The sequence below is a fragment of the Peromyscus eremicus genome, chromosome 9, assembly GCF_949786415.1.
Source record: "Peromyscus eremicus chromosome 9, PerEre_H2_v1, whole genome shotgun sequence".
In the NCBI taxonomy this organism is placed as follows: Eukaryota; Metazoa; Chordata; class Mammalia; order Rodentia; family Cricetidae; genus Peromyscus; species Peromyscus eremicus.
The window spans coordinates 90,225,765-90,252,185 of record NC_081425.1 but is presented as its reverse complement, the minus strand read 5'-3'; the positions used below and the strand labels follow the sequence as shown (position 1 = coordinate 90,252,185).

Genomic DNA, 26,421 nt, shown 5'->3' with positions numbered 1-26,421 from the left:
TTTGAAAATATTCACCACCCAATTCCTCCCATTTTGTCATCCCAAGTCTGCCTCTACATCTGTGATGCCCAATTTATATCTTCTTCATTACATTAATTTTTAATAATCCCAGGGGCAGACTCTTAAAGAAAACTGACCCAATTTGCCAGAAGCCATTACTGGTCCAAAGCTCATCAGTTAGGAATAGGGGCTCAAGGACCCTTCTCATTCCATGCTAGAATGTTGACCGGCTTGATACTGGACAATGAACACAACAGCTCTGAGTCATGGCCAGAAGACACTGTTTGCTCTAATCCTCCCTGACCTCTGGCTCCTACAGTCTTTCTAACTCATCTTCCATGATGGTCTTTGAAACTTGTGGAAAGGGTGTGATACAGATATGTCATTAAATATGACTGAAATCAATGAAATAAAAACAAAAATATGAAGATACAGTGAAACAAAGAGTCAGTTCTTTGAAGACATTAACAAGATGGGCACACCTTTAGCCAAATTAACCAAAAGGAAAAGGAGGATGAAAATAATAAAACAAAGGAGGAAAAAAGGAGACATGGATGGACTTAACCCTTTAAAAATTTACACTTCACGAAACTGAAAAATCTTTTTAAAGAACTGATGAATTTTTAGATGTCATTAATCCACCAAAATTATATCAAGATGGCATGAATGGTTTAAATAATTGAATACTAATTAATGGCATAGAAGCCATAATTAAAAATCTCCCAACAAAAGATTTTCAGAGAAGGACAAATTCAGTGTCAATTTTGAACATATATTTAAAGAAAAACTAACACTCCACAAACTATTCCATGAAATAGAAAAAGAAGGAACTCATTCAAATTCTTTTTTTAAGCCAGGGATACCCTGGTATTGAGAGAGGAAGACAGATAGGGTTAGGGTTAGGGTTAGGGTTAGGGTTAGGGTTAGGGTTAGGGTTAGGGTTAGGGTTAGGGTTAGGGTAAGCAGTGGGTGTGATTGATAGAGTGGATATTGCAAAAGACTACAGTGTCCAGAAAGTTTATAATTGTTGAATAAAGAGGCTACAAGCTGGAAGGAGAAGGAAGGATATGACAGCATGCCCTGAGAATATGGCAAGTGTTCTAGTTAGCTTTCTATTGTTGTGATAAAAGTTCAAAAAGCCAAATTGCGAAAGTGAAGGGTTTATTCATCTCACAGGTTGCAGTCCATCATTAAGGGAAGCCAAGGCAAGATCCCAAGGCAGGGGCTTGAAACCACAGAGAATGCTGTTTACTGCTCTACTTAGGTAGCTTTCCTCTGAGGCCCAGGATCACTTGCACACCCACAGAGGGCTGAGCCATCCTCCATCAGTTAGCAACAAGAAAATGCCAAAAAAGCATGCTTGCAAGCCAGTTTGATGGAGTAAAATCCTAAACTTCCTTTAACCTTAACCTTCCCTTAACCGTAGCCTTCCCCAGGTGCTTGCTTATTTCAGAGAACTCAACCCTCCTCCTCAGTGATAATGACCGAATTCCTTGACATGACTTTTCATATTATTGGGTATGGATGTGAGGAGGGTAAGAGTCAATCTTAGGCAGTGTTTATAAAGTGAGTGTTCAACTCCCCATGGGTGAATTACTGAAAAAAATTCTTATGAAGCAGAGAGAAATCTCTAGCTTTGGAAGGAGGGATGCTTAATGACTTGCCTGGTGTCAGAGGAGAGACTCCTGGAGAGGAAACCACAGCTTCTGCTCAGTTCATGGGCAAAGGCTTTGCCCCATGACATCAGCAGACCCTTTGCTGGGCATTCTATTGTATCCTGGACAGCTCTTGGAATCCCCAGTGATGTCACTAGTGTTGTAGCAACACTGACCGCCTTGAGGACATTAGTTCAGTGACCACAAGCTTGGCCTCTAGACATGCTGTCCAGACTCAGAGGTCTGTTTGGCAGAAGGAATGGACTGCCTGGAGAGACCAGAGTGACGCAGAAGGAAGCTGGTCATAGGTCTCCCTGGAAAACATGGAAAAAATGGTCCTGGGGCAGAGGCAGTGAGTTCTGGGAAGGAGCTGGGGAGCTTTCTGGATGTGGTGGGCTTCAGCTTTCCAGATCGAGGGCTCAAGAACTGGGAACTTCTGGGATGGAGGCACAGAGGAATTAATGAGATTTCTGTACCATACCTGTGTTTTACAGCCACTGGAGTCCTTTAGTTATGTGCCAGTGATAACAGGGAAAGGAGAGTACCCTGGAAAACCCTAAGGTTCTCATACTTGACATCACAGCCACTAGCAGGGCAGGAGCCCCCAAGTGCTGCTGTCTTCCAGTGACCCCTGAGGTTTCTGAATTACCAGCCGTTGATGGCAAACAGGTGTTCAGCCTGAGAGCTGTTAGATTCAGTGGACCTGGACTGAGACTGTCCCGTTCCTGCCAGCTCTGGGTGTCCTGGACTGTCAGTGAGGATGGCTTTGTGAATCTGACGACTATGTTTTGTCCATGCATGGCTTTTCCATTAACATGAGACTCTGAAGCACAGAGCAAGGGACTTGGGCCTTCCTACACTACGCAAGTGATTATAACAGTAGCAATTATCTCCATGCATCTGAAAACACACGGCTGAGGGCTCTGTAGCCAAGGTGCATCCTCTAAAGCTGTGAGTAAGCCTTAAGAGGCTGTCCACTGGGTCCCCATGTGCAGGGAGACAGAGGAAACCAACTGACTCCTAAGACATCCACCTCCCTATAGATAGATGGGAAACTGACATCCACAGAGGGGGAGACTCAAGTCTGGGCTTTCAGAGCCTGCCTGGGCAAAGACTCATCTGTCATCACTTTCTGTGCATCTTTCAGTGTGTCAGGATTAACTGAGATGAGGTAGTGTGTAGGGCAGGTGCTGTGCTTTGATGTCTAGAATTGGGTATTACTGAGATAGCTCACCTTGTCTAGCATGACTTGTCAGTGTGATATAACATCTGAAAGGACACAGTTTTCCTACATCACTCATTTCTTCTGGGGTCCATCAAGTATGCTTTTGAAGCCACAGTCCAGACTTCTTGTGAATTTTCAATCCAGACCAAACAGGGTGCTAGTTCTTCATTTCAGGACTGTCAGTAAATTGAAAAGTGTGAAGTGGGGCTCTGGGAAAGGTCTATGGTAAAGAACCCCTAATAACCTGTCCTCTTGTGCCCTTTGCCAGCCTCTCTCATGCTCCGATGGATGTTGTAATTTAAGCTGGCTGTGTCACCTTTCCTAAGGGCATGCGCATTGTCACAGGAGGCTCCAGTCAAGGAATTTGGCTTTTGTGTAGCTCTAGGGGTAGCACCACAGCAGTGACACACTACATACTATCCCCATGACTATGACACATTTGATTTTCTGTACATGCCTTTGCATATCTGTGTGTGGCCTCTCACTAGCCATTCATCTTTCCTCAAACGCCAGTGCAGGAATGGAGCCTTACACTTGTGGGAGTGTTTGCTCTTGTGTCTGAGGGCTCCTCTGAGGAACTCTGGTTCTTAGTATCCCCAGGCAGACATGTCACAAGTTGATAAGGTTATGGTATTTTATGAGGGCTAGAATGTATTCTGATGATGATTCGGGGTAATTTTCCTCATGGATTATGGGACTTATCCTTGTTCTGACAGGACACCCACAATCTCCCACCACACCCACATACTGTAACAGCCTTGGGGATTCTCCACAATGTGCTTGTTTACATCTGAAGACTGATCTTTCCTCCCCACCATCCTGACCTAATACCCTAGCAACCTTTATTTCTCATATTATTAATTAGAGATCTGAGGAAGTGATGAGCCATTTTGCCAGATGTATTTGGAATACAGACTTCCAATTCCCATACTTGAAGTAGTAAAAATATTCTAATGAAGCAGAGAGAGAGATTCCTGGATTTGTAAAGATGATGTACTGAAGTTCTTTCCTTATGTTTCTGGAAAGGCTCCTGAGAAGGTCAACATGCCTTTTTGTGCATTGCAGAAGAGCTAGTTAGTAGGTAGGTGAGGTCTGTGGAAGAGACCCTAGTAGTTCTTCCTCTAGAAATTCTATCTTATCCTGTAGAGCCTTTGGTATTCTCTGTGATGTTACCAGTGTTGTGGCAACACCACATGCCTGTGGGGTATTCGTTCAGTGTCCATAGACATGTTGGCAAGATTGAGCTGGCTGATTGGGAGAGAAAATAGAGAAGAGAGAGAGACCAGAGAGAGCAGAAGGAAGTTTGCCTTTGGTCTTAGTGTAGAGCCTGGAGAAATAAATCATTTTGGGGAAGGCACAGTGAGTCCTGAGCAGGGGATTGGGAGCTTCATGGAGCAGGTGAAGTTAAGCTGGGCCTTCCAGATTGGGCCTCAGCATCTGGGAGCTTCTGGGAAACAATGGGGCTATTCTGCTTCTCCAGGCTTCTTAAGAACAGACCTAGATTCAAGAGTCTCTCATGGTGAGTTTAGGAGAGCCATGAAGTATTCAGGCTGCAGCTGCCTTTCTGGGAACTCCTTCATTTCATTCAGACTGGCAAAGAGGGGCAGGAGGAACAGATGGACTAAGGAGCTGTCTCCCTCTGGGTAAGGTGTTGCTCCACTTCATCCTATTGGATTCCTACAGTTTCCATGGGAATCTGACGCCAATAAGAAGGGAGGGAAAATGCTGGGCGGTGGTGGCACACGCCTTTAATCCCAGCACTCTGGAGGCAGAGCCAGGTGGATCTCTGTGAGTTGGAGGCCAGCCTGGGCTACCAAGTGATTTCCAGGAAAGGTGCAAAGCTGCACAGAGAAACTCTGTCTCGAAAAACCAAAGAGAGAAAGAGAGAGAGAGAGAGAGAGAGAGAGAGAGAGAGAGAGAGAGAGAGAGAGAGAGAGAGAGAGAGTTCTTACGGGCTGGAGAGATGGCTCAGTGCTTAAGAGCACTGACTGCTCTTCCAGAGGTCCTGAGTTCTATTCCCAGCAACCACATGGTGGCTCACAACCACTTGTAATGAGAACTGGTGCTCTCTTCTGGCCTGCAGGGACACATGCAGGCAGAATACTGTATACATAATAAATTAATAAATCTAAAAAAAAACCCGAAAAAAGAAGAAGGGAGGAAAACTCCCCGGGCCATCTACCACAACTTCAGACATTCAGATGCTTTGGTCCGGGGAAGTATGATCAGGACTTGGTGCTGCTAAGTTCTAGGCACAACAGTACTTACCTACATATGAGCTCACACTGTCCTTCAAATCTACATGGCTGGGCTAGCTTATGCCTTCCAGAGTCAGGGGACTGCATTAGGGAGGGAGACACATACCCAGCCATGGTGCTTGATACTGTAGCAGGGACATTTGGAGTAGTTGTTGGCTGCCAGCAGCTTTGACCTTCCTTGAAGTGTTGTGGTGGAAAAGTTCCCATCAGAGGCCCTGCCCCTTACTACAGAGGCTAGGTCCCAATACAAGCCTGAGTCAGTCATCTGCATGCCAGAGATTATATTCTAAAGAAATGGAGGAGTCAATTGTGCTTGATTTGGGGGAAGGCTGCATCCCATTTCAGAATTATACATGTTGCAAGTTTCTGAAGCTGTACCAGGCACATTGTCGAATGCCAGTACTCTTGGTGACACACACTGCAGTGCCCATGCTCATCATGGTGGTGTCAACTGTGGAGTAGGATTTGTATCCTGGTGCTGTTGCCTGAAATCCCACTTGTATAACCCTAGAGAAATTTCAAATCTAAAGGGACATTTTTTGCTTTGAAAGCAATAGGCGGCATCTAGCTGTTGATGACAATGAAGACCACACAGTAGTCATCACAGTCCTTCCTGTTTTAGGAAGGAGTTTTTTTCCCATCACAGGATGTAAGGAGTAAGGAATACATGGTCTGGAGGAGTTCAAGTCAAAATTCACATGGTCTGAGACACCCTCCTCTTTATGACAGATCCAATGTGCTGTTGTTTTAGGCCTTTCTTCTTTTTCTTTAAAGAGCACCCATTTTTTACCTAAGGACACTTTTTTTTTTAAAACCAGAGTTACTATTAAACAAAACATAATTATTTGAATTTCAAATCTTCAATTATAGAGAAAGACCAGATTCTTAAAGTACTGGGTTTCTAGCTGCTCCCCTCTTTCTCAAGAAACCACAGACTGGTATTTCATTCTATTTTAGCCATGCATGGCCATAACACAGCCACCGAGAGTCATCATGACCATGATATCTACAGCTGATTCCCATGTACCTGGTGATTATTGCCACTCCTTCCTTTCAATCTCTGATGGAGCCATTTGCTCAAGAACGTTAGTAGATAGGACTAAGACTTTGATGTCTATTTTTAGATGTCAACATGATGACATCTGGGAATAATATAACCCCAAAATAGAGGGAACACCTGTGGTCTATTTATGCTTAATTTGAACTACTTTATTGTGGAACTTTGAAGAATGAAGTCACACCTTTAATTTGGATCTATAATCCAGATGTAATCTGAACCATTCCTTCTTCTGGAAGCCTATATAAGTACATGGAAAAAGGAAGCTTTTACTCTTTCCCTGCTTGCTCTCTCCTTGTTAGCACATCCATTCCTTCACTGATATTAGAGCCTACTTCTTTAAGATTCCAGCATAATATTGCAGACAGCTGAGAAACCCATTCTAAGAACTGAGAAACTACTAGATTCTTGGACTTCCCATTCATTTCCAGCCATTGTTGGATTAGCTAGAGCACAGGCTGTAAGCCATTCTAACAAATCCCCTTTTAATATAGAGAATCATTTTTATAACTTCTGTTACCCTAGAGGCCTGATAATACACCAGGCACATAGAGAGGACATTCTAGAAGAGTTTGGGTCTCATAACCGTCTCAGCTTACTTACAAATTCTCCATGGCCGTCTTCTCTTAACCTTAGCATTCCTCAGGTGCTTGCTCACTTCAGAGAACTCAACCGTCCTCCTCCACATCATCCTAATCTAATTCCTTGACATACTTTATTTCTCATATTATTGAGTATGGTTGTTAAGGAGAGGAAGGTCCATTCTTGGGCAGTGCTTATAAAGTGAGTGTTCAACTCTCCATGGGTAAAGTAGTGAAAAGATTCTAAGGAAGCAGAGAAAAATTCCCAGCTTTAGAAGAGGAGGTACTACTGAATGGCTTCACCTGTATCACAGGAGAGACTCCTGGAAAAGAAATCTCAGCTTCTGTTCAGTTCAGGGAGAATTTGTTAGCCAGGAGGCAAAAGCTGTTCCTTGTGACATCAGGAGTCCCTTCTCTGGAAATTCTATTGTATCCTGGAGAGCAGAGCTCTTGGAATCCCCTGTGAGGTCAATAGTGTTGTAGCAACACCAAGTGCCTTTAGGATATTCATTCAATGTCTATACAGTTTTTCTATAGACATGTTGTCAAGACTTAGGCATCTACTTGATAGAGAGAATGGACTTCGTGGAGATACCAGAGCAAGGCAGAAGGAAGCTGACCCTAGGTCTCACTGGAAAGAATGGAGAAATCAGTGGTCCTGGGGAAGATGTAGTGCGTTCAGGAAAGGGTCTGGGGAACTTTCTGGGTGTGATGGGCTTGAGCCTTACAGGATCAGTCAGGAACTGGCAGCTTCTAAGAAGCAATAGGCTTATCCAGCTTCTCTGGGTTCCTAATGAGCAGACCCAGATCAAGAGTTCATGATGGTTAATATGACATATTCAGGAACTGACAAGACTGTAGCCTTTGTGCTGGTGACCCTCTGTCTCACTCTGAGTGGGGAAGGAGACACAGAGGAATGTTTAGATTTCAGTACCATCATTGCACTTCACTCCCACTGGAGTCCTTAGGGTGTGTGCCCACAATAACAGGGACAGGAGAGTACCCTGACAAAGCCTGAGCTTGTCTTACTTTACATTGTAGACACTAGCAGAGCTGAGGCACCAAGTGCTGCTGTCTTACAGTGACCCCCTAAGATTAAGAATTCACAGCTGTGGGTGGCACCCAGCTTTCCAGTTCAGCCTGAGAACTGTTAGATTCAGTGGACCTGGACTGAGACTGTCCCCTTCTTATAGGATCTAGGTGTCCTGGGCTGCCAGTGAAGATGGCTTTGTGAATCTGGTGACTATGTTCTGCCACTGCATGGTTTCTCCGTTAACATGAGACTCTGAAGCATCATCCAAGTGATTTGGGCATCCCTATACTACTTGAGTGCTTGTGAGAGTAGCGATAATCTCCAGTTTTATGTCCAGGGAACGACATGTTTGAGGGCTCTGAAGCTTATACATCTTCTGTAGCTGTCAATAAGCCTTAGGAGGCTGTTCCCTACGTCACCATGTGCAGGGAGACAGGGGAAGCCAGGTAACTTCTGAGACACCCATCTCCCTATAGAAAGATGTGAGAACTGACATCTACAGAGGGAGAGACTCAAGTCTAGTCTTTCAGAACCAGCTAGGGCAAAGTCTCATCTGTCTGTCACTTCCTGATCATCCTTTAGCATGTCTGGTTTAACTGAGATGAAGTAATGTGTAGGGCAGGGGCTATCCATTGGCTTCTAGAATTGGGAATTGCTGAGATACCTAACCTTGTCTAACACGGTTGTCAGTATGATATGACATCTGATGGACATAGTTTACTCCACATCACTCATTTGTTCTGGGGTTCACCAAGTATAATTCAGAAGCCACAGTCCAGACTCTGGTGAATTTTCAATCCAGGCTGAACTAGTGCTCGCTCCTCATTTCAGGAATGTCAGTAAATTTACAAGTGTGAAGTCGGGCTCTGGGGAAGGTCTAGGGTAAAGGACCCCTATTATCTCTCATTTTGTGCCCTTTGCCTGCCCTCCTCATGCTCCGATGGATGTTGTAATTTAAGCTGGCTGTTTCACCTTTCCTAAGGGCATGTGCATTGTCACAGTAGGCTCAAGTTCAAGGAATTTGGCTTTTGTGTAGTTCTAGGTGAAGAACCACAACAGTGACATACTACATACTCTCCTCATGATTATCACAAATTTTGATATTCTGTAAATGCCTTGCAGTTCTCTGTGTGGCCTCTCAATAGCCATTCATCTTTCTTCAAACTTGAATGCAGGAATGGCCCATCATTCTTCATGGGAGTTTTTGTTTTTGTGTCTGAGGGCTCCCCTGGGGAACTCTGGTTCTTATATCTCCAGCCAGACATGTCACTAGTTAATCACACTTTTGGTATCTACAATGGCTGGAATGAATTCTCCTGAAGTTAGAAATAATTTTCGTCAACTATGGGACTTATCTTTGTTCTGATAAGACAAGACACCTCCAATCTCCCACCACACTAACAGCCTTGTGCATCCTCCACAAGGTGCTTGTTGCCTGCAGGGGACTGAACTTTCCTCTCCCCACCATCCTTACTTAATTACCTAGAAACCTTTTTTTCTTGTTTATTGACTAGAGGTTTCACGAGTTGGATGATCCATTTCCTGGGATGTGTTTGAAAGTGAGGTTTCAACTTCCTGCACATGAAATAGTGAATAAATTCTAGTTAAGCAAAGAGAGATGCCTGGGTTTGTAATGAGGAGGTGATGAAGTTCTTCCCATACGTTTTTCAGAAGGCTCCTGGGAAGGGCAGTATGGCTTCCAGTGAATTGCAGAAGATGTAGTTTGTAGGTAGGTGAGGGCTACTACTGGTGAACCCAATAGTTCCTTCTCATGACTAGCTATTATACTCTGGGGAGTTCTTGGCATTCTCTTGATGTCACCAGTGCTGTGGGAACACCAGGTGACTGTGGGGTATTCTTTCACTGCCCGTAGACATGTCAGCAAGACTGAGAAGGCTGCTTGGGAGAGAGAATGGAGAACATGGGGGGACCTGAGAGAGGCAGAAGGAAGCTGGGATTCAGTCTCAGTGTAAAACATGGAGAAATAAGTGTTTTGGAGAGGGAACAGTGAGTCATCAAAAGAAGTTGGGAGCTTCTTGGAGGAGGTAGAGCTTGAGCTGGGTCTTCCATTACTGGGGCTTAGCATCTGGGAACTTCTGGGAAGCAATGGGCTTATCCTGCTTCTTTGAGTGCCCTAAAAACGGGGCCAGAGTCAACAATTTCTGATGGTTAGTTTGGGAGAGCTAAGCCTGCAGTGGCTTTTCTGGGGGATCCTTAATCTCATTTTGAGTGGAAAGGAGGGATAGCAGGAGCAAAGTGGTAACTAATTAGGTGTCCTTCTCTGGGTAGGGTGTTGCTGCACGTCATCCTAGTGGATTCCATCAGTTTCCATGGGAATCTAATGCCAATAAGAAGAAAGAGAAACTCTCTTAGCCATGTACCATCAGACATTCAGATACTTTGGTCCTGGACACAGGTGATGAGGACTTAGTACTGCTAAGCTCTAGAGACAATAGGACTTGCCTGCACCACATCAGATATGAGGTTACACTGTCCTCCAAATCTACATAGTTGGGCTATCTTATGTCTTCAAGGGCTGGGGGACTGCATTAGAGAGGGAGGCACATGCCTAGCCGTGGTGGTTGAGGACAGATTCATAGCTCACAGAACCTATTTGAGGATAATTGCCCTACTCTTTGGTGCCCTCAGTGGGTCCCTAGCATTTCCTCTTCCCGAGGCTTCCTTTTGGGACTATCATGGATTCTCCTGGCCCTATGCCATTCAAGTGTACAAGTTCACTTTGCTTTATCTTACTGCAGGGACTACTGGGAAGACACCAACTCAAACCTCCACCTCCACTGAGCAGGAGCAGCAGATGACAAAGTTGGAGAAACTCACCCTTCAGCTACAGAGTATAACATATGAGCGAATTGAACTGCATGGAATCCTGACCAGTTATACAGATATGGATTTGCAGAACAGGTAGTCATTATGTGCACTTCTCTGCTGACCATCTTAACCCCACAGTGTGTAGCTAAGCTTTCCTGAGGAACAGGAGGCTGAACCTCCAGGGTGTCCTGGTGGCTAAACTTATTTTCCTGAGTGCATAGAATTTGGAACCTGGGTACATGTGAGATGGGGACACAGGCTATTCTTATTCATCCAAATGAAAAGCAGAGCCTGTGGCCTGAATCACAGTCTAAGGATAGGGACAGTAGCGTGTGAGCTCTCAACAGGCATTTCAAGAGGCCTTGACAGGTGTTGGCTTGTGGGAGATGCTAGGTTCTGTGAGTTTGTGGTGAGTCTTTGTACTTGACCAGCAGATGATTGTGACCAGCAGCTGGACAGGCCTGGTCCCATTCATCCATCTCAGTTTGTGGCTGGAAGGCCTGATGCTTATCACTGCTTCTCCCTTGTCCTCCTCCTCATACTCTGAGGCAATTCCACCTACCTGCATTTCATGGGCAACCTGACTGTATGCGGTGTGTGTGTGTGTGTGTGTGTGTGTGTGTGTGTGTGTGTGTGTGTAGGAAGTAATAGCCTGATAGTTTTCTTGGATCCTCCTTATATTCTGAGACAGTGCAAACTCTCTGTACTTCATGTGCATTCTGAGTATATGTGGTGTGAGTGTGTGCATGTGTGTGTGTGTGTGTGTGTGTGTGTGTGTGTGTGTGTGTTAGAGGGCATGAGGTTGTGTGTGTGCACTCCGGGTATCTAGGGTCTGTGGCAGGGCCTGAGGATTTGCCATTTTCATATTTTCCAGGGGATGCCATTGATGACACTAGAGAGCTCCACTTTGAGAAGCTCATGTCTTGGCCACTGTTCTCACTTTGGTGGAACATTGGAATCCCCTGTGGAGTTTATAAAGCCTTGCTGAAATTGGGACTCCTCCCTGGAAATACTCAATGTATTCTCTGGTCCTCTGTGCAGCAATAAGCAGCCAGGCATGATAATCCCTGTTGTAAAGACAGGAAAAATGTCACCATAGGTTTCTGGTGGCACCAGATATGTGGCACAGACTCCCGGGATCTTCTTGGAGAGGTAATCTATAGTTCCAGTTTTACTGAGGGTGCTCGTGCAGTCCTGAATAACTTCCTTGGACAACCTTTTTTTCTGGCCTGAGGACATGATAGAAAGTTTATTTAGCACCAGGAGGTCCCAGTGTGTAAATGTCAGGCTCTGGCATCCATGGGGCTGAGGAGTCCAGAACAAAGCCGGATTCCATATGATCCTTGTGGCCTGTGTTCATGGGGTCCTTTTCTCCTGGGGCCATGCCCTACCACAGGCTGAATTCTTTTGGGATGCAAAAAAATGAGCATAAGCAGGTGATGTCGGCCTTGCAGAAATTGCCCATGTAAATCAGTGATGACGTGAACACGGTCAAACAGCTGATTGAGGAGAATGTATCCTACAGGTATGTGCCTGATTTATTTTGGGAGGGACTGATTCTACCATCCTTCTCTTTCACCCAAAGTGAGGGCTTTGATTCTTGCCTGTCTGCCTCTTAACAAGCAGTCTGACATGTGGTCCTTGGCTTTGTGCCTCTTGGACTCAGTTTTGCTAAGTGTGAAAAGACACTGAGTCCCTCCAAGCATTGTGCTGCCATCCTCAGGAGACCCTTGATAGAAAAATGTTGTGTACCATGAAGGGAGTGTCAGGTATCCTAGTACCTCTGGGGCTCTAACCAGGGCTTCACAGAGCTGCCTTCCATGGTAGCCATAGACAGAATTGATTCTGGTTGGGACTTCTTCTTCCCTCTTTCCGAGAGTGTTTGCCCTCTACCTGCTGATGCTTTCCCAGTATCATGGACAGTTAAACACAGGTGTGGGCTGCACCCTGTTCTCAGAGGCATTGGATCCCTTTTGGCATCAGGGTTTTCAGAAGTACGTTGAATCTTTTTGGAATTTGGTTATTTTCTGGATTTGGCCTGCATCTAAGTGATGCTGGCTTGGCTACTGAGAGCTCCATTCTTGGGCTGTCTGGGAGTCTGGGACTTTTCAGCCCTGGTGGTACTTGGGCAAAGGAGGCTGGCTGGGGCTCACCATGTTTTGGTGCTTGTTCAGTTACCTCCACAGCCAGGTCCTCCGAGATTGGACTCAGCGGAAGGAGAGTGTACATGTGCTGAGACTGAAGAACAGACAGCTGTGGAAGGAGCAGATTGAACTGCAGGAGTCCTGTGAGGAGCTGAAGAGGCTCTTGAAGGAGGCCCATGAGATGATCTGTGACCCTTCTGCTGAGCAGCATCAGGTAGGCTGAGGCAGCAGGGGCAGGTGCCCACCTTCCAACCATAAACATAGAGACACCCAAATAACCATCCACCCATCCATCCAGACTCCCACCTACATACCATCCAACTGTTGATTTCTGTGATCATTCCCAGGTCTTTCTGGAGAGTTAGCCTCTTGCAAGAATCTGGATAATTGGCAAGCAAACCCTCCTGCTCTGCCAGAAGCTGCAGTACATTGAGAGAGCTGTGTCAGTCACATATCACACACCTACATGTCATTATGATCAGAGGCCTGCTATGCAGGGAGCTACTTAGAGAACAGCACAAAGCTTTCATTGATGATGTCAGTGGCCTGTGGCTCATTTGCTTTGCAAGGGTCATGTGAGATCACAGGGAGGAAGCAGCCTTCAAGGACTAGAGCACAGTGTCAGTGCCAAGTGAGTGGTTCTCATTGTCAATGATTTGGGAGGCATGGGGTCTTCTCCATTCATCCTGCATCCCAATGTGTTCTCTTCCTTTTGCCAATCTCTTGGTTCATGTGACAGATGTCTGAGTAGCCCCTTCTCAGTCCTTTTTCTGGGCATGATACTTGACTATTCTCCCATCCTGGAGCTTCTAGTCTGGAGATGACTGGATGACCATAGATGTGGGAGGACTTTGACAGGCTGAGGATTAGAGTGACAGATTTGAAGCTGCAAGAAAATATTTTCTCCAATCCCCTCAACATAGTCTGACTAAGCTGTGTGCTCTGCTAGGAATTTTCTAGGCCCCAAGGGATGTATAGCAGTGTTTTGGGTCTCAGTTGAAACACCTGATGTGCATATTTTAAATCCAACTGTTTATTCAGCATGATGCACTCTTCACTTTTTTCTGTTCACTTCTGATTTCTGTGCTCTTAGTGTGACCTATGCAATCGTGTGTAAATGTGTACATTAGTGGGTGTGTTCAGAGACTACATAATGAATTTCCGTGTTGTCATCTGTTGCTCCTTCTCTTTTTCCCTTGTTCCCAGGTCTTTCACTGAACCTGAAATTTTCTCTTTCGGCTAATCTGGCTGGCCAGCACTCTTTGGATCTCCAGACCTCCAAAGTAGAACTTCTGTCTTGTATTGTTCTCATCCAATTTTAGAAGTTTCAATTGCTCAGAAAGAGGAAGGACATATTTGCTTTCTCTTCTGCTTATTTACTTTTATTGTATTGATACTAATGTGTTTTCTCATAAATAACAAAAATCAAACAATAAATCTATTTAAAAAATAAACAGTAGGCTTCTTTCCTTTCACTGCACAGAGCTAACACCACAGGAAATGTCTCTTTTGTCTCTTACTTCTCAACAGAGAATCCCACAGTGCATCTCCTTGCTGACATTGTGTTGCTGACTATATCCTGTGCATGGCTGTGTCTCAGAACAGATTCCCTCTCATAGTTGTGCAGAGTGCTGTGTTCCTGAAAAGCACTGCAGGTGATGTCACTGGCCTCCTGACTGACATTGGGCTGAATTCATATCATATTCACTGTCATCTGTTGAAAACTTCCTGGTGTTGACCATGGGTCACTTTCTTTCTCTTGGACTATCAAGGTCATCTGTGGAGGAGCCAGGATGAGTTTAGTGAAGAGACTGTGATGGGTGAACTTGGAACCTGTGGGGTCAGGGGTTTTGTGATGGATAAAGTTCATTCAAGGAAAAGTAAGTGCAGGCCGGAGTAGCAGAGCCTTGCTGAGTCTAAGAGCCTTGTAGACAGCATAGAGGACCCGCGACCTCCACATGCATCAGAAAAGGGGGTGCTAGGCAGCAGTCCTCTCACTGACCATTCTAGGTTCAGGAAGTATTTGTGTGTGTGTGTGTGTGTGTGTGTGTGTGTGTGTGTGTGTGTGTGTGTGTTTGTGTGTGTTGGGGTGTGGTATGTGGTGTGTTGTGCTTTTCTGTGCATCTTTGTGTTATGTGTGTGTGAACTTCTATGTGTGTGTTTGTATGTGAATACTGTCTATTGCTTACCCAGTAGTGTTTGTGTGTGTGTATGTGACCATGTGTGGGTGACTGTTGTGTGTGTGTGTGTGTGTGTGTGTGTGTGCGTGTCCATGTTTCCTGTATGTATAGGGGTATTTGTGTGTGTTTGTGAGTACATGTGCTTATAGGTGCAAGCCTGTTTCTATGTGTGGAGTTTAACCTCGTGTGTGTGTGTGTGTGTGTGTGTGTGTGTGTGTGTGTGTATGTGTGTTTCTGCATATTTGTATGTTCATTTACTCATCTTTAATGATGATGGAACCAACTTTGTTGAAAAAGTACTGTGCCCCCTCACTTGGCATCCATCAAATATTGTATGCTGCTGCCCATCTTTCCGCATGTCCTCCTAGCTCACTTGAACAAAGGGACAAAAACTACTGTACCTCAATGGTTTTCAGGTATTTGTAGAGGCAAAAATATTTATCTGCCCAGAAATGCTTGGAGCAAAAAAAAAGGAATGTGGTACATGAAGTTTAGGAGCAGGTCACTGTAGCATATCAAGGTGTCTGAGAGGTAGGATAGCCTGGCTGAGGGTTTGTTTCTCTTCTCTGCTCTGGGTGAATGGTGACTGCACACTCAATGGTCAGGTGACTTGCTGTGTCTTCTCTATGTCCTGTTTTGTCCTCATCCACATTGCCTGCTACCACTTGCTTTCCCCCTTTGTCTAATCTTGGCTCATATAACCTTGGCCTTGGAGCTTGGAATGCATGTTAGTCCTTGAGAGATTCTGACTTGCAGTGTGCTTCCAGCTGCATCTTAGTCCAGCTGAAGTCCCCTAGGCATGCTGTGGTGTGAGAAGGGGGCTGTCTCAGTGCACCCCACTTAGGCTCCTGAGGGTCTAAAGCACTCACCATGTGCTGTGTCTGTAGTACTCAGTAACTGCTTTTCTTCAAAGTTGTTTACTCTGAGTTAAAATCAGCCTCATGGAGGGTTTGGAGAAATGAGGACCCTCAGACATTGCTGGTAGTGTAAAATGGTGTAGCACAGTGAGAAGCTACACACAAGTCTTCAGAAAGTTAAACTGCAATCCCCAGGTGACACAGTGATTCCAGAACATGAAGTAGGTGTCCACAGAGAAGCTAGGGCACATCAGGGGTTTATCAACATTCCTGAGAGTAGCCTCATGATGCTTCATTCATACTTTGATCATTCAAAGATTGAGAAAGCACAATGTGGTCAAGCTCTTCCATGGAATATTGTTCAGTATGAAATAATACATAAAATCATTTGGCACTGACTTATTCAGCCTTTTGTTGCTCAAACTAATCCCTGTCACAATCACCTCACAGGAAGGAACTGTTTCCTTTGGGTCCTGGTTATGAAGACTTTCTAGTTTCCTAAACTCTTTGCATTTGGTCCAAAGTAAGGCAACCTGTGGTAAAGGGAGCCCCTTTTGAAGGAAGTTGCTTGCTTTGGGGGCAACTGGGAAACAGTGAACAAGACCAGTGGGGTAGTCTACGACCATCCAGTAGTCCTTTGCTGGGGAACATTCCTGTACTGCACAGCCTGGGGAACTTCTTAAGCAGAGTTAGTTAAGGAGCGAGGACCCCAGAGGGCCACCTGTCTGTGCACAAGGTCACAGGATAGACACTTCAATGACTGAACTGCCTATCTCTCATGCCCTCTGTGTTCTTCTCTCATCCAACAGGTTTACCTTCTTTTCGTTAGTATCCCTGGTGGTTGCTCCTTATGTTAGTATTAACTGTGAAGCTAGCATTACAGTGTGCTTGTATGTGTGCACACATGTACTCGTGTGTGTTCATGAAATTATGTGTGTGCATGTGAGTGAGCAAGCCTCCACTGAGAACACAGTCTTCTAATGAACAGGAGCAAGAGAGCCTGGATGAAAGACTGAAGGACCTGCTGAAGCAGAAGGAGCTGGTCACCCAGCAAGGGGACTTGGCAGAATAGCTGCAACATCACTTCAGTGTCTCTGAGATGAGGTGGGAGCCCAGGCTGGGAGGAGTGGTTAGAACCATGTAGGTCACCTGTATCTGGATCTCTGTCCTTTCAGGATTCCCACCACCTGAATAGTTCACAGCCACAGCAAGGGAAAGAACATCTCAGGATATTGTACTGGTCCGGTCAACAAGAACTTCTCCATGAAACACTATGATTGATCTTTAGTGTTTCTGGGGTTATGTGTTCCTTATGCCCTTCTGGGCTCTCTGGAATCTTCTCAGTGTCCCCTGTGTCTCCCCACAAATCTCCCTATGGCAGTCCTTAACCTAGCAGGAGGAGGCTTAGTTGTGGAGGACAGTGTGTGCTCCTGCCACTTTATTTTCCTTCCAGAATATCACCTTTAGAGAGAAGTTCCTACCTTTGCGCAGATCTGGATGCAGCACACTCCTGCTGATTACAGGTTCTCTGCAGTGTGAATCTGTTTCCTGTGAAAAGGTTTTTCTGTTATAAGAAGATTGAGGAGTTGAGGAGTTGAACTGAGGCAGGATTCTGTTCTTTACCAATAATCAGATCCTTCACTGCTTTTCTTTTGTAGGCTCTCCTAGAGGGTCTACATTCAATGTCCAAGGTTGCTTACATTCATCTGTATCTAATCAGGGCCATGTATATCTGCCCTGAAGTGTTACTTAGTCATTACTACATTGTTATTCTCTCAAAGTAATATATCTAGACAACTGGAGAAATGTGCTGTATTTTCTTGCCCAGCACACTGTATTTTTCAGCTCATCTTCTAGCAGATTTTATAAGCTGAGAAAAAAATCAAGGCCCAGGTATACTCTGACCCTTCTCCCTTGGGGAATGCAGGGAATGCCCTCAGCTGAAAGGTCGTGCTGGATTGTCCAGCTGACTAGAGCTGGTTCAGGCTCAATAACTGACATAATAGGTCCCCACCAGGCCTGGTCCCTAACTGCCTTCCTGCTCTAGGTCAGAAAATCTCCAGTCTGAGTTTGAACAGGCCACAGCCCAGGATGAGAGCCTCCTGCAGACAGAGCTGCTGCAGCAGGAACACTAAGTCTCACAGGCAAGTGAGCCACCATTGCATCCCATCCCCAGCAAACATGGTGTTGGTGGGAGACTGGGGGCTCTTGACCTTGGCTTCCAGTGTGAATAGGCCTTGATTTTTTCTGGCCTGTGGCCCAGCCAGGCTGCTTCTGGTTCTGATTGCCTTTCCTTTTCATGTAGCAGATCTTGGGAGAACTGAGGAGGCCAAAGAAACCACAGATGCCTTGAACCTATGACATTCTATACTCTGAGATGAAGGCCTCCTCCTCAGAAGACACTCCTTTAGAGTTGTGAACTCACCAGTGAGGAGCATACCAGCTGTCTTCCAGGTGATCCAGCCCCAACAGATCTATTGGTCTGCTGACTTAGTCTTCTCAAAGAAAAGAAAGAAACCAAAAATGAGCTTGAGACACTGAAAATCTGAGCCAAGATTTACTGAGAACCCTGACATTCAATAGCAAGTGGCCACTGTGAGGGGTACTACAACATGAAGGGTAGAGATGTTGGTGAGCAAGACTGTTTCTGTCGGTTTAATGTTGATGGCTTTGGCAAGCTGACTGAGTTCTCAGGCCTCCCTATGTGGTGAAATGTGTCATGGATGATTGTGTTGATGTCAAGCTGTTCCTGACAGACCACACCCAAAGGCATCATATTTCATTCTCCAGTTGAGTGTTGAAGTTGACACAATGTCATGCACCAGTGTTGCTGAAGAAAATGCACCAAAGAGATCTCCAGAGTCCATCATTCCTCGTATTAGTCATTTTCCCCTCCATATGTAAAATGAGTGGGTATTCTTCAGTTTCACAGCCTGGCCTGAAGTGACTGGTCCTGAGAAAGGATTTACAGAAGACACCTGAGTCATCTTTGATGTTCATGGGCACTCAGAGGCTGCCCATGGATTTGTTGGGTCTCCAGTAAGCATAGAATTGTCTGAAAGAATCAAATGATGACCAAGACATTACAGGATCAGTAGTGGGTGATAATTTATCAAAAGCTTCCCAAGGGGCACAATGTTTGCTCTAGGAAATGTCTCATTGTTAGTCTCTGTGAGGACTTGGCCTACAAAGCCTGAAGGAGGCATGGCTATACTAGCTTTGAAAAGGCTTTTCACAATCGTTGACTGCCTTCCTACCATGTTTCCAAGGCCAGCCAGAGGCTGCAGGTCTGTGCTTTAAATGTGTAGCAAGAGAATGCTGCTGACCTTAATTGTTTTTGTTTGGTTTTTGGTTGGGTTTTGTTTGCTTAGGTTTTTTGGGTTTTCTTTGTTATAGATTGAGCTTTTGCTATTTATTTGTTCTTTCATTTGTTCTTGTTGTTTTTTGGGTATTTTGATAAGGATATTCACTGTTTATGTTGACTGATCTATTTAAGCCCCTATTTAGTAAAATAACTGTATTTTTATTAATAATAAAGTGATTTTGAACTCTTCCGTCTTAGAATCAATTTCTTTGGTCAGGTGTGTTGTCTCACTCCAGTAGCCCCAGAAACTCCTGTAACATCAGAACACTCTTATGGGCCTTGCTTTTGCTGTATATTGAGTTCCCAGTCAGCCAGATCTACATAGGGGTTAGGATGTGGATATCCATTATATGTTGGGAAAACTATTGATACTGTATTTTTGTTTCCATATATTTAGCTCTCCCTAAAAGATACTATTCTGTATACACATTTTCTGAAATTATCATGAGCACCCAATTAATGAGAAACATAACAGTATTGCTCTAAAGCCTCTCAGGAAATGAAAACATTGATTAAGGGAGCATTAAATAAATCCATGGCATGCTTGCCACCTGGGGCTATGATAATGTCCTTTCCTGGGCTGCTGCCAAGGGTCATGTCCTGTCCATGGCCCTGAGGATGCTGTGGAGGTCTGTATCCATATCTCTTTTTACCAGTGAGGGCCTTGCAGACACCTGAAGTCTGGGCTTCCACCTATGACCATGTTGTTCTCAAAAGAATATGCCCCCCAAAAGAGCACGTGTGCCTTAGAAGCCTGTGCTGCCACCTAGGACCATAATGACATCTGGGCCAGGGCTGTTGCTGAGGGGTATGTCTGGGTCCATGGCCCTGGAGCAGCCAGGTTCTGTATTGATGTCTCAGGCTCCTGTGGCCATCAAAGACAGTGCAGATGCCTGGAATCTGGGCCACTACCTGTGCACATGGTGCTGCTGGGTCCAATCCAATCTGAGTGATCTACATTGCCAACCAGGCCCATGGTCACATCCAGGTCTGGGCTGCAGTCTAGGACCGTGTCTGGGTCGATATTGCAAAGACAGCCAGTATCTGTATTCATGTCCATGGCCTGTGTTGCCAACAAAGACCACACAGAGGGAGGTAGAGGTACAGGCTTCCATCTAGGTCCATATTAGTGTCCAAGGGCTGTGCTTCTGCTGGGGCCATACAGATCTGAGTGGCCAATGCTACCACTAGGGGCCCTGGTGTCCTCCAGGTCTAGTTTGCTTTTAAAGGACCAGTCTGTATCCGTTGCCCTGAAACAGCCTTGATCTATGTTGATGTCAGTGGCTTCTGTTACCTCCAAAGACAGGGTAGGTTAACACAGAATTAACCTCACCCTTCACAGGCTGCAGCACTGGTGGATCTGGACCTGCCCCTCACCAACTGCAGCAGTCGGGTGAGCGGGTCCTGTACCGGGACCGAGCAACACATTAGAGAGTACCTTGTTAGTGGTGGTCCAGTGAGCTGTCCCTGAGGTTGTGAGAGCAAAAGAACTGAGTCCACCTCCTTCTTCCACCTTGTGTTGTTCTGTTTGTTTTGTCTTGTGCGGGAGGTTTCAAAGGCAGAGCTCAGGTGTGAGGGAATGAGTTGGGGGGAAAGTGGGATTGGGATGCATGATGTAAAGCCAACAGAGAATTGCTGTGGGATGTTCTGTATGGCAAATGTGTTGCTCTGATTGGTCAATAAATAAAATCTGATTGGCCAGTGGCTAGGCAGGAAGTATAGGCAGGACACTTAGAGAGGAGAAAAGAAAGAACAGGAAGGCAGAAGGAGTCACTGCTAGCCGTCACCATGACAAACAGCATGTGAAGATGCCGGTAAGCCATGAGCTACACGGCAAGGTATAGAATTATAGAAATGGATTAATTTAAGCTGTAAGAACAGTTAGCAAGAAGCCTGGTATGGCCATACAGTTTGTAAGCAATATAAGTCTCTGTGTTTACTTGGTTGGGTCTGAGCGGCTGTGGGACTGGGAGGTGAGAGAGATTTCCCCTGACCGTGGGCCAGGCAGGAAAACTCTAGCTGCAAAGAATCAATAAAACGTTTAAAATAAAAAAGAAATTAGGAAAACTAGAACTATAGTTCTGCTGTAGAGGGACTATTCTCTCCTGCCCACTTGTTCACAAATAACCTGTCCAAGGCTTAATATTAATTCAAACTCTTTGATCTATGGCTCAGGCTTCTTGCTAGTTAGCTCTTTCAACTTAAATGAACCTATTTCTATTCATCTGTGTTTTGCCACACGGCTGTGGATAAAACTAGAAAATACCATCCTGAGTGAGATAACCTAGACTCAGAAAGACAAACATGGTATGTACTCACTTATAAGTGGATACTAGATGTAAAGGATAACCAGACTACAACCCACAGCTCCAGAGAAGCTTGGAAACAGGGAGACCCTCAGAGGAATGCATGGATCACCTTGGGAAGGAGAAACAGAGGATATCTCAATGAGTAAACTGGGGTTGGGGGGATGATAAAGGATAGGGGATGGGAGATGAGAACATAGGGAAACAGGATGGTCAAGCTGGAACAGGGAAGGAGTGGGAGAGCAATGAAAGAGATACCTTGATAGAGGGAGACATCATGGGCATAGTGAGAAATCGGGTGCTAGGGAAGTTCCCAGGAATCCACAAGGATGACCCCAGCTTAGACTACTAGCAATAGTGGAGAGGGTGTCTGAGCTGGCTTACCCAGGTAATCAGATTGGAAAATACCCTGTCATCATAGAGCCTTCATCCAGTAACTGATGGAAGCAGATGCAGAGATCCACAGTCCAGCACCAGGTCGACCTCCAGGAGTCCAGTTGAAGAGAGGGAAGGGATTCCCTGAGCAAGGAGCATCAAGATCACGATGGGGAAAACAACAGAGACACCCGAACCAAGCTAGTGGGAACTCATGAACTTTAGACCAAAAGCTATGAAGCCTCCATGGGGCTAGACTAGGCCCTCTGCATAAGCAAGACAGTTGTGTAGCTTGGTCTGCTTAAGGGGCCCCCTGGCAATAGGATCAGGATCCATCCTTGGTGCATGAGCTGGCTTTTGGAGCCCATTACCTATGGTGAGACACCTTGCACAGCCTTGATGCAGGGGGAGGGGCTTGGTCCTGCCTTAACTGAATGTACCAGGCTTTGCTGACTTCCCATGTGAGGCCTTACCTTTTTGGAAGAGGGAATGGGGTGGTGTGTTGGTGAGGAGGCTGGGGGGAGGGGAGGAGAGAAGAGAAGAGGATCTGTGGTTGGTATGTAAAATGAATAAAAAATTTGTTTTTTGTGTGTGTGTTTTTTTGAGACAGGGTTTCTCTGTGTAGTTTTTGTGCCTGTTCTGGATCTTGCTCTGTAGACCAAGCTGGCCTCAGACTCACAGAGATCTGCCTGGCTCGGCCTCCTGAATGCTGGAATTAAAGGCGTGTGCCACCACCAATCAAATAGAAATTTAATAATAAAAACAGTAAGTTTAAAAAAAAGGAAAAAAAATCTGAGCTATATCTCTAGTCCTTTAAAAAAGTTTTATGCCAGGGGCTGGTGGGGCCCATGCCATTAATCCCAGCACTTGGGAGGCAGAGGCAGGTGGATCTCCATGATTTTGAGGCCAGCACAGTCTGTAGAGCAAGTTCCAGGACAGCCAAAGCTACAGAAAAACCCTGCCTCAAAAAGCAAACAAAACAAAGTTCTATAGTTAATATGTAAAGAGTGTATGTCTTATAAAATATTTCTATATAAATTTTAGGTAAAATACTAGTAAGAAATAAACATGCAATAGTTTATGAAGGAAAGTTAAGATATGATTGATTTGGATTGCAAATATAGTAATAAATCTACCAAGTGATGTGCACGTTTAAGGCAAGAGCATAAAGGAAGGGATGTACTATGTTTGAGAGTAATGTATAACCTACCTACTAGCACTATATGCTTTAATGGGAATATGATTATAGTGTAAATGAAGTGCAAGAACTTTTTAAGTGTTGGACTCAAACTCACTGTCTCATAGTAGGAAAGGATTCCAACACTGACCATATGAAACTGAAAAGCTTTTGTACAGCAAAGGACACCATCATTGGAGGAAAGGGGCAGGCTACAGAATGGAAAAAATCTTTACTAGCTATACAGTTGACAGAAGGCTGCTGCCTAGAATATTAAAACTAACTAACTAACTAACTAACTAACTAACCAAGTAACTAACTAACTTGAAAAATAAACATCAAGCAAAAGAGCAAACCAACTGGACCATGGTGGTGCACGGCTTTAATCCTAGCACATGGGAGGCAGAGGCAGGTAGAGCTCAGTGAGTTCAAGGTCAGCCTGGTGTACGAAACAAGTTCCAGGATAGCCAGGGCTGTTACACAGAGAAACTATGTCTAAAAATAAATAAATAAATAAATAAATAAATAAATAAATAAATAAATAAATACCAATGACAACAACAAAAATAAGCAACCCAATTTAAAAAATGGGTCATGAAATGTAGCCAGAAGTTTTCCTGTGTCCACCAGGCTCTTGCAGCCACTCAGACTGTTTGGCCTAATGGATCAGGCTTCTTGCTCGCTACATCTTACACTAAAATTAACCCATTTCTATAAATCTATACCTTGCCACGTGGCTTGTGGCTTACCAGTATCTTTACATCTTGCCTCCTCTGTGTCTGGCTGGCGATTCCTGATGCTTCCCACAATTCTCTTCTCTGCTTGTCCCACATATACTTCTTGCCTGGCTGATCAGCACTTTACTTATTAACCAATCAGAGCAACACACTCATAGCATACAGAGTGATATCCACAGCAATGGAACTAAACAGATAGTTCCCAAAATATGTAAACCAAATGGCTGATAAAGTTTTTTAAATGGACCTCCCATCTTGACAAGAGGTGAGTACCTGGGGTCAGACCCAAAGAGGTCTGCCCCTAGATTCCATCCCTGGGCACCAGCCATTCTGGGGAAGACCTGCCCAACTTGGTTCCAGGTTCTGGCCATCAGGCTGGATCCCCTCCACCCCCACTGGGAAGGTTCCCCTTCTCCAAGATCCCCAGTAGACCTTGAAATCTCCACACCCTGCCCCCACGCCCATCTGCCTGAGACCCCAGCCACTTCCTGAGACTTAGAGACCAGCCCCCAGCTCCCATCCTGCCCCAGACCTTCCATCTGGACAAAAGCTCCCATCCTGCCCTGGAGCTCCCATCTGGACAAGAGAGAGAAGCTTCCTGAATCTGTCAGCTCTGTCTGGACCAAGAGCGCTGATAAGACCAAGAATGAATCCACAAGGAGATGGGCAGACGTCAAGGCAGAAGTACATACAACAAAATGAAGAGCAGTACAGCATCACCAGAACCTAACCCTCCTCCAACAGCTAGACCTGAACATCACAAAATGGAAGAAGCAGAAGAAAGCAACCTTATGAATAATATCATGAAGAAGGTAGAGGCTTGTATACAATAAATCAAAAGTGAAATTGAGGAAAAGACAAACAAAAAATGGGAAGAATGCTATAAAAAAACTAGAGGAAAGGACAAATAAAGCAGAAGAAAACAATAAAGCCCTGAAAGAAAATCATGAAAAAGCAATGAAACAGATGAAGGAAACAGTCCAAGACCTTAAAAGGGAAATAGAAAAAATGAAGAAGACACAAACAGAGGGAATGCTGGAAATAAAAAAATCTGAGTAAATGAACAGGAACTTCAGATGCAAGTATAACCAACAGAATGCAAGAGATGGAAGAGAGGATCTCTGGCGTTGAAGATACGGTAGAAGAAATAGATTCATCAGTCAAAGAAAACACTAAAGCCAACAAAGTCATGACCCAAAATGTCCAAGAAATTTGGGACACCATGAAAAGACCAAACCTAAGAATAATAGGGGTAAAGGAAGAAGAAGAATACCCACTCAAAGGCATAGAAAATATAATCAACAAGATCATAGAAGAAAATTGTTCCAACTTAAAGAAGGAAATGCCTATGAAGATACAAGAAGCCTATAGAACACCAAACAGACTAGACTCCCCAAAAAGTCCGCTTGCCACATAATAATTAAACAACTAAATGTACAGAATAAAGAAAGAATATTAAGAGCAGCAAAGGAAAAAGGACAAGTGACTTATAAAGGCAAACCCATCAGAATAACACCCGATTTCTCAATGGAAACTTTGAAAGTCAGAAGGACCTGGACAGATGTAATGCAGACACTAAGAGGCCATGGATGCCAGCCTAGACTAATATACCCAGCAAAACTTTCAATCATCATAGACGGTGTGAACAAAACATTCCAAGACAAAGCCAGATTTAAACAATACTTATCCACAAACCCAGCCCTACAGAAAGCACTAGAAGGAAAATTCCAACCTAAGGAAGTCAGATACACCCACGAAAACACAGATAATAGATAACACCACAGCAGTAAACCCCAAAGAAGAGAAGAACACACACATTACCACCAAAAAATAACAGGAATGAACAATCACTGGTCATTAATATCCCTTAGTATCAATGGACTTAATTCACCTATAAAAAGACACAGGCTTACAGAATGGATACAAAAGCAGGACCCATCTTTCTGCTGCATACAAGAAACACACCTCAAATTCAAAGATAGACACTACCTCAGAATAAAAGGCTGGGAAAAGACTTTTCAATCAAACGGTCTTAAGAAACAAGTGGGTGTAGCCATGCTAATATCCAGCAAAATAGACTTCAAACTAAAATCAATTAAAAGAGATCAAGAAGGGCATTACATACTCATCACAGGAAAGTTCCTCCAAGATGAAGTTTCAATTCTGAACATTTATGCCCCAAACACAAGGCCACCCACATATGTAAAAGAAACATTACTAAAGCTTAAATCACATAAAAAACCCTACACATTAATAGTGGGAGACTTCAACACCCCACACTCACCAGTGGACAGATCTCCCAAATTGAATCTTAACAGAGAAATAAAGGACTTAACTGATGTTATGCCTCAAATGGACTTAATCGATATCTACAGAACATTCCGTCCTAACAAAAAAGAATATACCTTCTTCTCAGCACCCCATGGAACCTTCTCTAAAATCGACCATATACTTGGCCACAAAGCAAATCTCAACAGACACAAAACAATTGGAATAACCTCCTGCATTCTATCAGACCACCATGGTTTAAAGTTAGATTTCAACAACAACCAAAACTACAGAAAACCTACAATCTCATGGAAACTGAATAATACTCAACTGAATCACCAATGGGTTAAGGAAGAAATAAAGAAAGAAATTAAA

At 44.5% G+C, this 26,421-nt stretch overlaps 1 protein-coding gene and 1 long non-coding RNA gene across 18 annotated transcripts in view; one reads left to right on the top strand and one right to left on the bottom strand.

Annotated features, from left to right (window-relative positions):
• LOC131919697 (uncharacterized) overlaps nt 1-26,421 on the bottom strand; it is a 52,692-nt gene that overhangs the window by 5,637 nt on the left and 20,634 nt on the right. For 5 of the 13 annotated variants that reach the window (XR_009381383.1, XR_009381374.1, XR_009381387.1 and 2 more), the window contains exons 4-8: nt 21,503-22,008; nt 18,245-18,314; nt 17,301-17,367; nt 13,097-13,641; nt 6,799-7,019 (exon numbers count right to left, since the gene is read on the bottom strand). This is a non-coding gene — a long non-coding RNA (uncharacterized LOC131919697). Of the gene's footprint in view, nt 1-6,798; nt 7,020-12,151; nt 12,892-13,096; nt 13,642-17,300; nt 17,368-18,244; nt 18,315-21,502; nt 22,009-23,790; nt 23,886-26,421 lie in introns of those variants that run through there. The other 8 variants (XR_009381384.1, XR_009381377.1, XR_009381386.1 and 5 more) reach the window with 6 other exon arrangements.
• LOC131919694 (disks large homolog 5-like) lies at nt 1,835-19,373 on the top strand. Of its 5 annotated transcripts, none has more exons than XR_009381371.1 (6): nt 1,912-2,007; nt 10,569-10,731; nt 12,035-12,163; nt 12,813-12,996; nt 16,808-16,923; nt 17,867-19,373. XR_009381371.1 is itself a non-coding variant. In XM_059274103.1 (5 exons), exons 1-4 carry the CDS (start codon nt 1,878-1,880, stop codon nt 16,889-16,891), a joined length of 450 nt encoding a protein of 149 aa, XP_059130086.1. In that variant the 5' UTR covers nt 1,835-1,877; the 3' UTR covers nt 16,892-16,923; nt 17,867-19,373. The 5 variants fall into 5 exon arrangements, 2 of the variants coding, with proteins under 2 accessions (XP_059130086.1, XP_059130085.1); XR_009381373.1 differs by lacking the exon at nt 1,912-2,007 and adding an exon at nt 9,013-9,368; XM_059274103.1 differs by lacking the exons at nt 1,912-2,007; nt 12,035-12,163 and adding an exon at nt 1,835-1,896.